Source organism: Macaca nemestrina, chromosome 1 (genome assembly GCF_043159975.1).
Source record: "Macaca nemestrina isolate mMacNem1 chromosome 1, mMacNem.hap1, whole genome shotgun sequence".
NCBI lineage: Eukaryota > Metazoa > Chordata > Mammalia > Primates > Cercopithecidae > Macaca > Macaca nemestrina.
Genome location: NC_092125.1, coordinates 180,578,101 through 180,590,828, shown reverse-complemented (window position 1 = coordinate 180,590,828; position 12,728 = coordinate 180,578,101). Strand labels below are relative to the sequence as shown.

At 39.8% G+C, this 12,728-nt stretch overlaps 1 protein-coding gene across 5 annotated transcripts in view; it reads left to right on the top strand.

Moving 5' to 3' along the window:
• LOC105495064 (sterol carrier protein 2) overlaps positions 1–12,728 on the top strand; it is a 125,345-nt gene that overhangs the window by 90,639 nt on the left and 21,978 nt on the right. For 4 of the 5 annotated variants that reach the window (XM_011764236.3, XM_011764231.3, XM_011764233.3 and 1 more), the window contains 2 exons: positions 6–159; positions 10,834–10,936. In XM_011764236.3, the coding sequence (XP_011762538.2) occupies positions 6–159; positions 10,834–10,936 (257 nt within the window). The remainder of the gene's footprint in view (positions 1–5; positions 160–10,833; positions 10,937–12,728) is intronic. The other variant, XM_011764232.3, reaches the window with a different exon arrangement.

Below are 12,728 nucleotides of genomic sequence, written 5' to 3'. Positions count from 1 at the left end.
GTTAGGTCTTGCTCAGTGTGCAGAACTCTGCTGGCAGCTGAGAGGGGAAGCCGGAAAGAGGCAAGTTCCTGGTGCAAAGGTGGCTCTGCAGCATAATTTAGGCCTTGGAGGAGCTGTGGTTGTAACACTCTACAAGATGGGTTTTCCGGAAGCCGCCAGGTGAGTGACATTCTGAGTTTTGTGTGTCAATTAATCCTTCTGACTTTTCACAGTTGATGTTTTACATGTAAAAATTTCTTATTTTATTGTTTTAGTATTTAAGGAAAAGTATCTCATTACATTGTTTTAAGAACATGGCTTTAAAAGTGGCCATCAGGTTTTAAATTTAACAAACTTTAGGAGAATTCTGTTGAAAAAGGACCCAGGATAGTCACGAGAGTACTGAACCAGCCTAAGCTGGCTAGGTATGGATCTCGGCCCTCCCAACCTGAGTTATTTAGGCAGGTCTCCTCATGGCCTTCCAGGCTTCTGAGGTGGTTTAGGGAGTCACTAAATGTGCTGATTGGATCTTTGCAAATTTGTATTTCCGAGTCCAGCTAATAAGCCCTCGTTGCTGCTAGAATTCTTTTTGTCTCTTGCTGACTTTCTTCGTCTCCTTCAACTGCCCATGCTTCTCAATTTGCAGGCACTTTCTTTCCCATCCCATTCAGGATCCCTCAACTCCCTTGCTCATCTCTCAGAGAAGTACTCCTCCCCAGAGGAAAAAAGCACCCCTCATGTCAAAGGCTCAGCTTTCCTTGTTCCCTGCTTTTGTTTCCAGTCACTTTCTGTAACTTGGTTATCTTTCCATTGACTCCTTTCCCTCTGTCAGCATACATGTTCAGGTCTTCCCTTAGATCTCTTTTTTTTCCTTGCCTTAATTGTTGTTGTTCATGATGACCCTTTTATGTTGAGCCACCTTTATTTTTTCAAGCTGGAATACCTCACAGTCTAATTTTTTACCTCACCATTGAGGTCAGTGTCAGGTAAGGCCACCAGGATCTAAATGAAATTGAATAACCTTGTCTTTATTTTCCCTATTTACTCTCTTTAACCCTGCTGTAGCTTTTGACATTAATTGGCTCCCTTTTTTGAAATTCTTGGTAATTATTTAATCATTTATTCACACTTTTTTGTTTCTCCAACAAAGGATATGAGACACACCTCTTTTTTTTTTTTTAAATTATACTCTAAGTTGTAGGGTACATGTACACAATGTGCAGGTTTGTTACATATGTATACATGGAGACACACTTCTTTTATTGAGTCTATTATATTCTTCTGTAAGCTCTTGGATCTCTTCTCTTGTCCTCTCCTCTTTCTCTGCCCAGAATATAATTTCTGTTGTAAGACTTATAATTTAAAGCCCGTCTCAAATACCATCTCTCTTTGATATCCACAGCACTTTGTACGTTTTTGGGTACTATATAGTTGGTTTGGTTGCACTATATCCAGTTTTTAATTCCCTTTATTATATGAAATCCTTGAGGCCTAAGACTGTGACTTACATCTCTTGTTCCTAGAATCTCTCATATGTTTATTAAATTGGAATAAAAGATATTGAATCTTAAGTTTTTATGGGTTTTTTTTTTTTGAGACAGAGTCAACATACTCTTTTTCAAAATGCTGTAGAAGCTCAGAGGAAGAAATTATTATGAAGAAAGTAAATTTGAGCTGAGATGACTAGGATTGCCCAGCAGAAGTACAGGAGAAGGGCATTCCAAGTCTGTACATAGGTACAGAAATTTGAAAATACAAGGAGGTTTGACAAGGGGTTGTGCTGTGTGGGTACAGAGTAGATTATTTTGTGTGTGTCTGGGTAGAGGGACAAAGTGGGATTATGGTTTTGAAATGATTCAAATTACACATTTTTTGCAGCATGAAGTGATGTTGTATCCTTCTAGGTGCATTATATCTGGAGGTGCATGAGGTTGTTTAACCCATATTGGTGGTGTTAGCTTTATTCACTTAATGTGGCATCTACCATGTTTTCCTCTGAAAAGTTGCTGTTCTTTTCTTTGTAGTTAATGAGAATTTGCAGCAAGATGCTTTGAGATGATACCATTTTTTCTTTACTTTTTACCTGGCATTATTCTGTAAGGAAGAACTTTCCGTTGTCTTCCATTTCAAAATTTATTCATGTATTTATATATACATACATACAAACTCATGAATTCTTATTGTATTCACTGGGTTATAGTAAAGTGGTATCAATTATTTTGATTTTCAAAATGCCCCTGATTTGGCCAGTGGGAACCTGATCAAGTTGATTTGTTTTTCCCTATGATTCCTTTTAGTAGTTCCTTACTTTCTAGCACAAGAAGAGATTCCAGGCTCATCTTGTGCTTTCCAGCCTCAGCCCTAGGATCAGTCATTTCTCTGAGTCCTGGTTCCTTTCAGTAGAGAATGGTATATGGAAACCACAAATGGCTGTTAGCTGTGTGCTTGTTATTATTACTTCTAGGCCTTTTCAGCAAGCGCAGTAGCACACACAAGCATTACTTTAGTTTTGTTTTAAAATAGATATTTAAGGAATGCACATAATAATCTTAATGTGATGTATATCTGTTTCCATACTCATGTAGTCACCAGTTTGTTAGCAGTTAGAATGAGGAATTTATAAAACTAGTTAAATGTCACTTGTATGTGACAACTTTTTAAATTTTATAGACTAGAGTTACCAGAGACAGATTTTTTTTTTTTTTTTTGAGATGGAGTCTCCCTCTGTCATCCAGGCTGGAGTGCAGTGGCACAGTCTCGGCTCACTGCAACCTCCGCCTCCTGGGTTCATGCGATTCTTGTGCCTCAGCCTCCTGAGTAGCTGAGATTACAGGCGTGTGCTACCATGCCTGGCTAACTTTTTTATTTTTAGTAGAGACAGAGTTTTGCCATGTTGTCCAGGCTGGTCTCAAACTCCTGAACTCAAGTGTTCCACCTGCCTCGGCCTCCCAAAGTGCTGGGATTGCAGATGTGAGCCACTGCCCCGTGCCATCAGAGACAGTTTTGATCAGTGGGAAGAGCACCTTATCAACTTTTTGATCACACTACTGGCTTTGAGCATATTAATTTAGCCTTTTCCTTATTTAGAAAATACTGAAAATACGTACTTTAGGGATCAGAAAATATCAAATTAAAAATATCTGCCACACATTGTAGTTGCTCAATAAACTGTTGGTTTTTTATTTCCCAATGCATTTTCCTTTCTTCTTTTCTGTTTCTCTAGTCGTGTCACTGGTTAAAGGTCAAAAATGGTTCTATCTTAGTTTAATTTAATTTAATTTTATAGAGACAGAGTTTCACTGTGTTGCCTAGGTTGGTCTCAAATTCCTGGAGTCAAGCAGTCTGCCCACCTTGGCCTCCCATAGTGCTGGGGTTACAGATGTGAGCCACTGTGCCCAGCCTGAAAATGGTTTTATTTATTAATTACAAATATTACCTAGGGGTTTAGGAAAAAATGAACTTAAATTTTTAGTACAGAATGGGGAACATATCCAACTCATTGAAGCCCACAGCTTGGCCAAAGAGGATCTTACCATATCTCCCACCATACCTCTATGAGGTTTCTTTGTTTGTCTTCCAGCTCTCAACTCTGTGGGCTGTATTTCTATGTGTGATGGAACCATGTGCCTGCTCTGAGGTCATGGGGAGTAGCTGATTACAAATGAACCTGATATTCCCTGAAACTTATGTGTACTGTACAACCATCTCCAATCAGAACAAACTGATTACTGGTTAAATTTTAGTTTTAGAGATGAAGGTTTGATTACAGTGCAGGACTTTATAATCTTCCCAAACACTAAGAATAACAGCAACCACTGTTTTTTTTAGATAGAGTCTCACTCTGTCATCCAGGCTGGATTGCAGTGATGTTATCATGGGTCACTGCAGCCTCTACCTCCCCAGGGTCAGATAATCTTCCCACCTCAACCTCCTGAGTAGTTGGGACCACAGGCACACACTGTCATGCCCAGCTAATTTTGGTATTTTTTTTTGTAGAGGTAGGGTTTTGCCATGTTGCTCAGGTTGGTCTTGAACTCTTGGGCTCAAGTGATCCACCTGGCTTGGCCTCCCAAAGTGCTGAGATAACAGGCGTGAGCCACCATGCCTGGCCGTCAACCTTTTTTTTTTTTTTTTTTTTTTGAGATGGAGTCTTGCTGTGTCGCCCAGGCTAGTGTGCAGTGGTGCGATCTTGGCTCACTGCAGCCTTTGCCTCCTGGGTTCAAGCAATTCTCTTGCCTCAGCCTCTTGAGTAGCTGGGACTACAGGCATGCACCACTAGGCCTAGCTGGCTAATTTTTGTATTTTTAGTAGAGGTGGGGTTTCCCATGTTGGCCAGGCTGGTCTTGAACTCCTGACCTCAAGTGATCCTCCCACCTCGGCCTCCCAAAGTGCTGGGATTACAGGCATGAGCCACCGAGCTCGGCCTTTTTCTTTTCTTTTCCTCTTTCTTTCTTTCTTTCTTTCTTTCTTTCTTTCTTTCTTTCTTTCTTTCTTTCTTTCTTTCTTTCTTTCTTTCTTTTTCTTTCTTTGTCTCTCTCTCTCTCTTTCTTTTCCTTTCTTTCTTTCTTCTTTTCTTTTCTTTTCTTTTCTTTTCTTTTCTTTTCTTTCTTCTTTCTTTTCTCTCTTTTTTTTTTTTGAGACAGAGTCTTGCCTTGTCACCCAGGCTGTAATGCAGTGGTATGATCTCATCTCACCACAACCTCTGCCTCCTGGTTTCAAGCGATTCTTGTGCCTCAGCCTCCCGAGTAGCTGGGACTACAGTTGTAGGCCACCAGGCCCAGCTAATTTTTGTATTTTTAGTAGAGACGGTATTTTGCCATTTTTTCCAGGCTGGTCTTGAACTCCTGGCCTGATGTGATCCACCTGCCTTGGACTTCCAAAGTGCTGGGGTTATAGGCATAAGCCACCATGCCTGGCCTCATCAACCATTTAAAAAAAATTATTTCAAATAACTTTATTAAGACCTAATTCACATGCCCACAATTCACACATTTTAAGTGTCTGTTCAGTGGTTTTTAGCCTATCACAAAGTTGTGCAGTCATTACTGCAATTAATCTTAGAATGTTTTCATCACCTCAAGAGAAAGTGTGTACCCATTAGTAATTCCTCCTTGCAGTCTCTGGCAAACACTAACCTACTTTCTGTCCCTATGGATTTGCCTGTTATGGACATTGTATGTAAATGAAATCATACATTATATGGCCTTTGGTGACTAGCTTCTTTCATTTAGCATAATGTTGTCAAGATTCATCCATGTTGTGGCATATATCAGTACTTGATTCCTTTATATGGCTGAAGGTTCCAATTTCTCCACATTCTGTCATTACGTCTTGTTATCTTTTTAATTTTAGCCATCCTAGTGGTTGTGAGGTGGTATTTCATTGTGCTTTGCATTTCCCTGATGGCTATTGATGATCAGTATCTTTTCATGTTTATTGGCTATCTGCGTATCTTCTTTGGAGAAAAGCCTTTTCAGATCCTTTGGCATTTGAAAATTGGAGTCTTTGTATTTTAATTATTTAGTCGTAAGAGTTCTTTCACAATCACTTTTTGAGGGCCTGGTGTGTGCCAGGACCACACTAGGTGTTTCACATGTACTTCTTTCTTTAATCCTCATAAAAATCCCACACATTAGGTATTCCTGTTTATAGATGAGATTGATGATCAGAGTTAAAATAACTTATCTAAGGAGAGAGAGCCTTGAGTGGTAGGAATCAAGGTTCTAGCTGAGTGCAGTGCTTCTGTTCTCCTGGCTACTCTGTGCTCTCAGTCTTTGACATTGTTGTAGCAGAGCCTGTTTTAGGCCTTAGAATGAAAATTTTAAAGAATCATGGAGGGAATTCATATACTAAGTAAGATATTTGCTGGTTTTTATCTTCAGGTTTCCTTTCAATGTTTATATACTAGATTTATTCCAGGAAACATATATAAACCAAATTAAAAAAATAAAACCAATTGGAATTTAGTTTCTGATAAAAGAACTTTTTATGTAAAGAAATCATGAGGAACATCCATTTGTGAATGTGAATACTCTCTGAGTTTAATTTGATACATTCAGTTTTCTTAGGGCAGGGCACATATATAAATTTTAAGGAATGAGGTGTTTTCAGAAAATATTGATAAAACTTGATATATTAACTTTTATCTTAATCTGGATGAAAAGCTGGTTAATCACTAACTTCATGAACTTTTCAAAACAAGCAAGATAAAAGACACATCTGTGACCTTTGGGAACATGCACGACGTGGCAAGTTTGGAAAAGGGCACAATGATGATTAAAAGTGACTGAAAAATTGGACCAGTGAAATGAAATTGGCTTGTGGAGAACTAGTTGTGGCTACCTGATTTTAGGTTACATATTCAGACTTTTGACCAAGACAAAATAGTGTACCATAGATAATTCTGCTCTGAATGGAACAGGAAGGAATTAGGAGTTAGGCAAGGGAGAATTCAGTGTAACTTCAGTTCCATTCAGTTACTATTCACTAATGCCTATGATTTGCTGGGAACTGGCAATACAGAGATTTTTTTTTTTTTTTTTTTTTTTTTTTAAGAAAAAGTATGGTATCTGCTCTTAAGCTGTTGACATTTAGTAGGGTTTCACAGAATAGGAGTTTCCTGAATGGGCTGGGTCTTGAAGGGAGAAATGGAGTTTGCTAAGGTGGAGGCATTCTGGACCCAGGGTGCAGCAGTGGCAAAGGCATAGAGGTGTGAGGTGGCATTCTGTGCTCTGAGGACTGCACAGAGTCTGCTTGCTAGAGCTAAGGTTCCATTCCTTGTTCATATATTATGATTCCTCTAGTAGGCTGTCTTTTCAATTTAGACTCTCCACACCCTCCCTTTCACCCTCACTCTCTGCTGATTACTTTGCCTTATGCTTTGTTGAGAAATAGAAACCATGAAACCCAAACTGCCTCAACTTCCATCCAAGACCTACGGACCCACTACACCTTACACCCATCTGATCCTCTTTCTTGGCTTGAGTCTCCTCGTCCTGTCACAGGCTACAAGATTTCTCTCCTTCCATCTCCTTGCTCCAGGTTCCTCACCATCATCAGGCATACCTGTTCTGATTTGTTCATCTTAGATGAAACCCAGCCTTTCTAAAAATCCTGATGTGCTACAGGATGGATGATCCTTGAGAACATTATGCCAAGTGATATGTCAGTCACAAAAAGACAAATACTATATTATTCCATTTAGAATCATAGTACCTAGAGTAGTCAAAATTATAGAGACAGAAAGTAGAACGGTGGTTGCCAGGGGTTGGAAGCAGGGGAAGGTGGGGAGTTACTCTTTAATGGGTAGAGTTTCAGTTTTGCAAGATGAAAAGAGTTATGGAGATGAAAGGTGGTGATGATTGCACAACATTATGACTGTATTTAATACTACTAAACTGAACACTTAAATATGGTTAGTATGGTAAATTTTATGTGTATTTTAACACAATAAAAAATTGGAAAATAAAATATGTTTTAAAAGTTACAGGACTCTCATATGCCCACATCCAGGAGGAAATGCTACATTTCTTTCTTTCTTTCTTTTTTTTTTTTTTGAGACAGAGTCTTGCTCTGTTGCCCAGGCTGGAATGCAGTTGTCTCCTGGGTTCAAGCAAATGCTTATGCCTCAGACTCCTGAGTAGCTGGGATTACAGGCGCAAACCACAATGCCCAGCTAATTTTTGTATTTTTAGTAAAGACGGGGTTTCAATATGTTGGCCAGGCTGGTCTCGAGCGCTTGACCTCAGGTGATCCACCTACCTTGGCCTCCCAAAGTGCTGGAATTACAGGCGTGAGCTACCACGCCTGCCCAGAAATGCTACATTTCTTTAAGAGATTAGTCAAAATAAAGATTTCATCTTTATCCTTCCCCGCCCAAAAAAATACAAAAACAAAAACAAAAAAACCCACAACTCTTGATACCACCACATTCCTTTCCAGAGACCACCTCATTTTACTGTTCCACTAAAACTAATGTCTCAAAAGAGCCATGCTGTGTCTATTTCCCTCTTCTGTTCACTCTTCAATTCACTATATAATCTGACTTCCACCCACTGAAGACTGCTTTTGTCAAGGTCATCTGTACTCTCCATGTGCCACATCTAGTGGGTACTTGACCTTCGGGCAGCATTTGACAGTTTGCCCCTCCTTCCTGAAATCTTGCTCCCGGCTCCTGTGACACCATTCTCTTCTGGTTTTCTTCTCGCATCACTGGCTGCTCTTTCCCTTCTGTCCCTGGCTTCTGAGTATTGGAGGTCTAAAGGGCATTGTCCAGGGCTCTCTTGTTTCTCTATAATTCTCTTACAGTCCCTGCCCAGGGATTTAAATGCTTTCACTATGCTGCTGATTACTCCATTTTATCTCTAGCTGGCCCTCTCCACTGAGCTCCAGACTCTCATATCCAATGGCTTTCTTGTTTTGTAAGATATTATATTTACTGTGCCTTAAACAGAACTTGGATCCCCTCTATTCCCACCACATTCCTCCTTGTCTTAGTAATGGCATTTCCATCACCAAGTTATTCAGGCCAAATGCCTGGGTAATCCTTGCCCTTTCCTCTTTATATCTCCCTCACCCCCACAGCAAGGCTTGTGGATTCTATTTCTATTTTGAATCTATCCCCACTCTCTATCTACTGGCAGACTGCCTCTGTAGTCCAGGCCACCATCACCTCCTATCTGGATTATTCCAACAGCCTCCTAACTAGTGCCCGCTCCTCTTGCTCCTCTCCATCCTCATTCATTCAGCACACTGTTGTAAGAATAATCACAAATCAAACAATTTCACTTCCTTGTTACCATTTCTGTGGATTTCCAAATTCCCTACTTTGGCCTACCTGCATCATCATTTGGCCTGCCTTGTTCTCCAATTTCATTTCATGTCACTCTCCCCACACCTACTGTATTGTAGAGACTCTGGTCTTACTTAACTTTCTTTTAACATACTCCTGTCTCCCTCAGGATCTCTGCAGTTTCCTCTTTGAATGGCTAGCTACTTTTCTTCCTTTAATAAGGTCTTAGAGGTCATTCCTTGACTGTCCTTCCTAAAGTAGGTTCCTTTTTTTTTAATTTAAAATTATTTTTTATTGATGCATAACTGATGTACATAGTGTCAGGGTACAAGTATAATTTAATACATTCATGTAATTTGTGAAGATCAAATCAGTATACTTGGGATATCCATCACCTTAAATATTTGTCTTATCTTTATTTTAGAAACATTTGAATTATTCTCTTTTGAATTATTCTCTTTTTTGCTGTTTAGAAATATAAATGTATAGTAAACTATGGTCACCTTACTCCTCCGTTTCATAATACTTGGTACAGTTTGCAGTTATTTTGTGTTCACTTCTTTTTCTCCTCCACTGGAAGAATATAAACTCAGTGAGTGCAGAGACTGGGTCTGATCCGTTCACCGTCATATCCCCAGTGTTTTGAAATGTCTTGCTTGGCATGTAGCAAGAAGTCATTAAATATTTATGAAATGAGGCCAGGCACGGTGGCTTACATCTGTAATCTCAGCACTTTGGGAGGCCTATGTGGGAGGATTGATTGAGCCCTGGAGTTTGAAACCAGCCTGGGCAACATAACAAGGCCCCTGTCTGTACAAAAAATCTTAAAAATTAGCTGGGCATGGTGGCATGCGCCTGTAGTCCCAGCTTACTCGGGAGGTTGAGGCAAGATTGCCTGAGCCCAGGAGTTTGAGGTTACAGTAAGCTATGATTGGACCACTGCACTCCAGCCTGGGTAACGGAGTCCCTGTGAGAGAGACAGAGAAAAAAAAAAGTATGAAATGATAGAAGGAAAAGGGAAAGAGAAAGGAGCACTGTTGTTTTTTTTTTTTGACAGGGTCTAACTCTCTCACCCAGACTGGGGTGCAGCAGTGCGATCATAGCTCACTGCAGCCTCTATCTCGACCAGGCTCAGGTGATCCTTCCGCTTTAGCCTCCTGAGTAGCTGGCACTACAGGCACATGCCACCGTAATAGAGTTAATAAATAACTTACTTATTTATGTAGAAATGGTCTGGTTCCATCACCCAGGCTCAAGCGATCCTTCCACCTCAGCCTCCTGAGTAGCTGAACTACAGGCAGGCACCACCATACCAGGCTAATTTTTGTATTTTTTGTAGAGTTGAGGTTGCGCCATGTTGCCCAGGCTGGTCTCAAACTCCTGAGCTCAAGCGATCTGTCTGCCTTGGCCTCCCAAAGTGCTGGGATTACAGGTGTGAGCCACTGTGTCCAGATAATATGTTATTTATTTTTTTGTTTCTAAATTGTCTCCTCCACTAGCATGTAAGATTCATGAAGGTAGCTTCTTTGGTTTACTGTATTTTCAAGAAAAAATTCTAGCTCCTAATGAGCTGATTATGTGTTGAAAAAATGGGAAGAAGAGCTTAATTGTTTGTTTGTGACGGAGTTTCACTCTTGTTGCCCAGCATGGAGTGCAATGGCGCGATCTCGGTTCACTGCAACCTCCGCATCCTAGGTTCAAGCGATTCTCCTACGTCAGCCTCCTGAGTAGCTGGGATTACAGGCATGCACCAGCATGCCCAGCTAATTTTTGTGTTTTTAGTAGAGACGGGGTTTCTCCATGGTGGTCAGGCTGGTCTTGAACCCCTGATTTCAGGTGATCCGCTTGCCTCAGCCTCCCAAAGTGCAGGGACTACAGGCATGAGCCATCTCGCCTGGCCAAGCTTAATTATTTTATATGCTTACTAAAGATTTCCTTTGGATAAGATTTGCAACATCTCTGTTCTTGTGGTTTTTGAAAATTTTGAAAATTACTATCTTATAAATGTTGAAAAACCTAGTACCTATGTGACTCCATGAATTGAAACAGTTTCTTTCCCCCAGTTCATTTAGAACTCATCAAATTGAAGCGGCTCCAACCAACTCTGCAAGTGATGGATTTAAGGCAAATCTTGTCTTTAAGGAGATTGAGAAGAAACTTGAAGAGGTAAGATTTATGTAAAATATTGCCAGGAAGGACCTTGAGGCTAGAGGAAGCAGACACAGGTGTTGCCACGAGGTGGTACAATTGAAAATTTATGTCATGTTTTCAACTATTGAGTGTAGTTAGATTTCTGAGTGTCTATTAAGGCTTCCTTGTAATTCTAAAAGAAATGCATTTCAGAAATGTATAAATCTCCAGATTTGAGCTTAAAAAACTATGATAAATACTGTTAAAATTGTCGCTCTTTTCTAGGTCCTCTTTGTCAGAGGGTTATTCAGTTATGGGCAAAGTTCAAATGTAAAGGGATTCTAATTTATTTTGGTATAATTTCCTTTGAATTAAAAAGGTCTTACTTAAAATCATTCCAAAGAATAATATTTAAAACGAGCCTTTTTTGTACATAGATCAAAATTTTTTGTAAAAAGAAATTGTGTTTTGATTTCTTAAAGTAGTTAAAAATTTTTTGTTTTAAAAATGATGCTAGTTTAAAAAATTTATACTATACAGAAATGTATGTTTATGAATAGTATAAATTTTATACTATACTTTTGTTTTAACCTTTTAAACAAAAGTTTAAAATCTCCCCAAATTCTGCCACTCAGAGTTTACTGAAATGTTAACAGTGGTTAACGTTCTTTCAAACATCTCTCTCTGTGTATATTAACTTACAGTTTTAAGCTAGGGTCATATAATACCTGTTGTTTTGTTGTTTTGTTTTGTTTTGAGACAGGGTCTTGCTCTGTCGCCAAGGCTGGAGTGCAGTGGTACCATCTTGGCTCACTGCAACTTTCACCTCCTGGGTTCATGCAATTCTCGTGCCTCTGCCTCCTGAGTAGCTGGGATTACAGGCGCCCACCACCACGCCAGTCTAATTTTTGTATTTTTAGTAGAGACAGGGTTTCACCATGTTGACCAGGCTGGTCTTGAACTCCTGACCTCAAGTGATCCACCCGCCTTGGCCTCCCAAAGTGCTGGGATTACAGGGGTGAGCCACCACGCCCACCACAACACCTGTTGTTTTTTGTTATACTATATATGCTGATCTATTTTTTATGTACAATAATTAGTTCTTGATAGGTAATAGTCATACTAAGGCAATCTAAAAATAACTCTCCAGGCAAAATTGGTATTTATTTCATTGTTTTAAACTTAGAGGAATCTTGGGATCTCTTTCTTTTTTTTTTTTGAGACAGAGTCTCACTTTGTCTCCCAGAATGGGAGTGCAGTGGCATGATCACGGCTCACTGCAGCCTTGAGCCCCTGGGCTCAAGTGATCCTTTCACCTTGGTCTCCCAAAGTGTTGGGATTATAGTCATGAGCCTCTGCTTGGATGTATTTCATTATTGATTTTAGATCTCAGACCATACAAGGCATGGTTACAGCCATAATCACAATGCAAATTACACATCTATTAAGGTGATCAAAGTGGGCTGGAATAAATAGAATGTTTAAACTGTATTTCACCACATTAGAGCCATGGTATGAAAGGCAAACATTGTGCTTATCTCATAACCCTTATTGTAGGCCAAAGGACTACTTAATATATGAGATGATTGCACTGTGGATGGGAATACAGGTGATATAACTGATGTGTCTTGTGAAAGAACCCAACATTCCCAGGACTTTCATTATAATCTACAACCATCCTGAGGGAGAGCAGGGCCAGCCATTGGCCTAGAAGCCGCAGACCTGTCCTGCAACCATCTTGGGATGCATCCACATGGGGCTACCTGTTTTATAACCTGTGTTTTTCTTTGGACAGTATGTTCCATGGCCATAATCTAAATCTTTACCC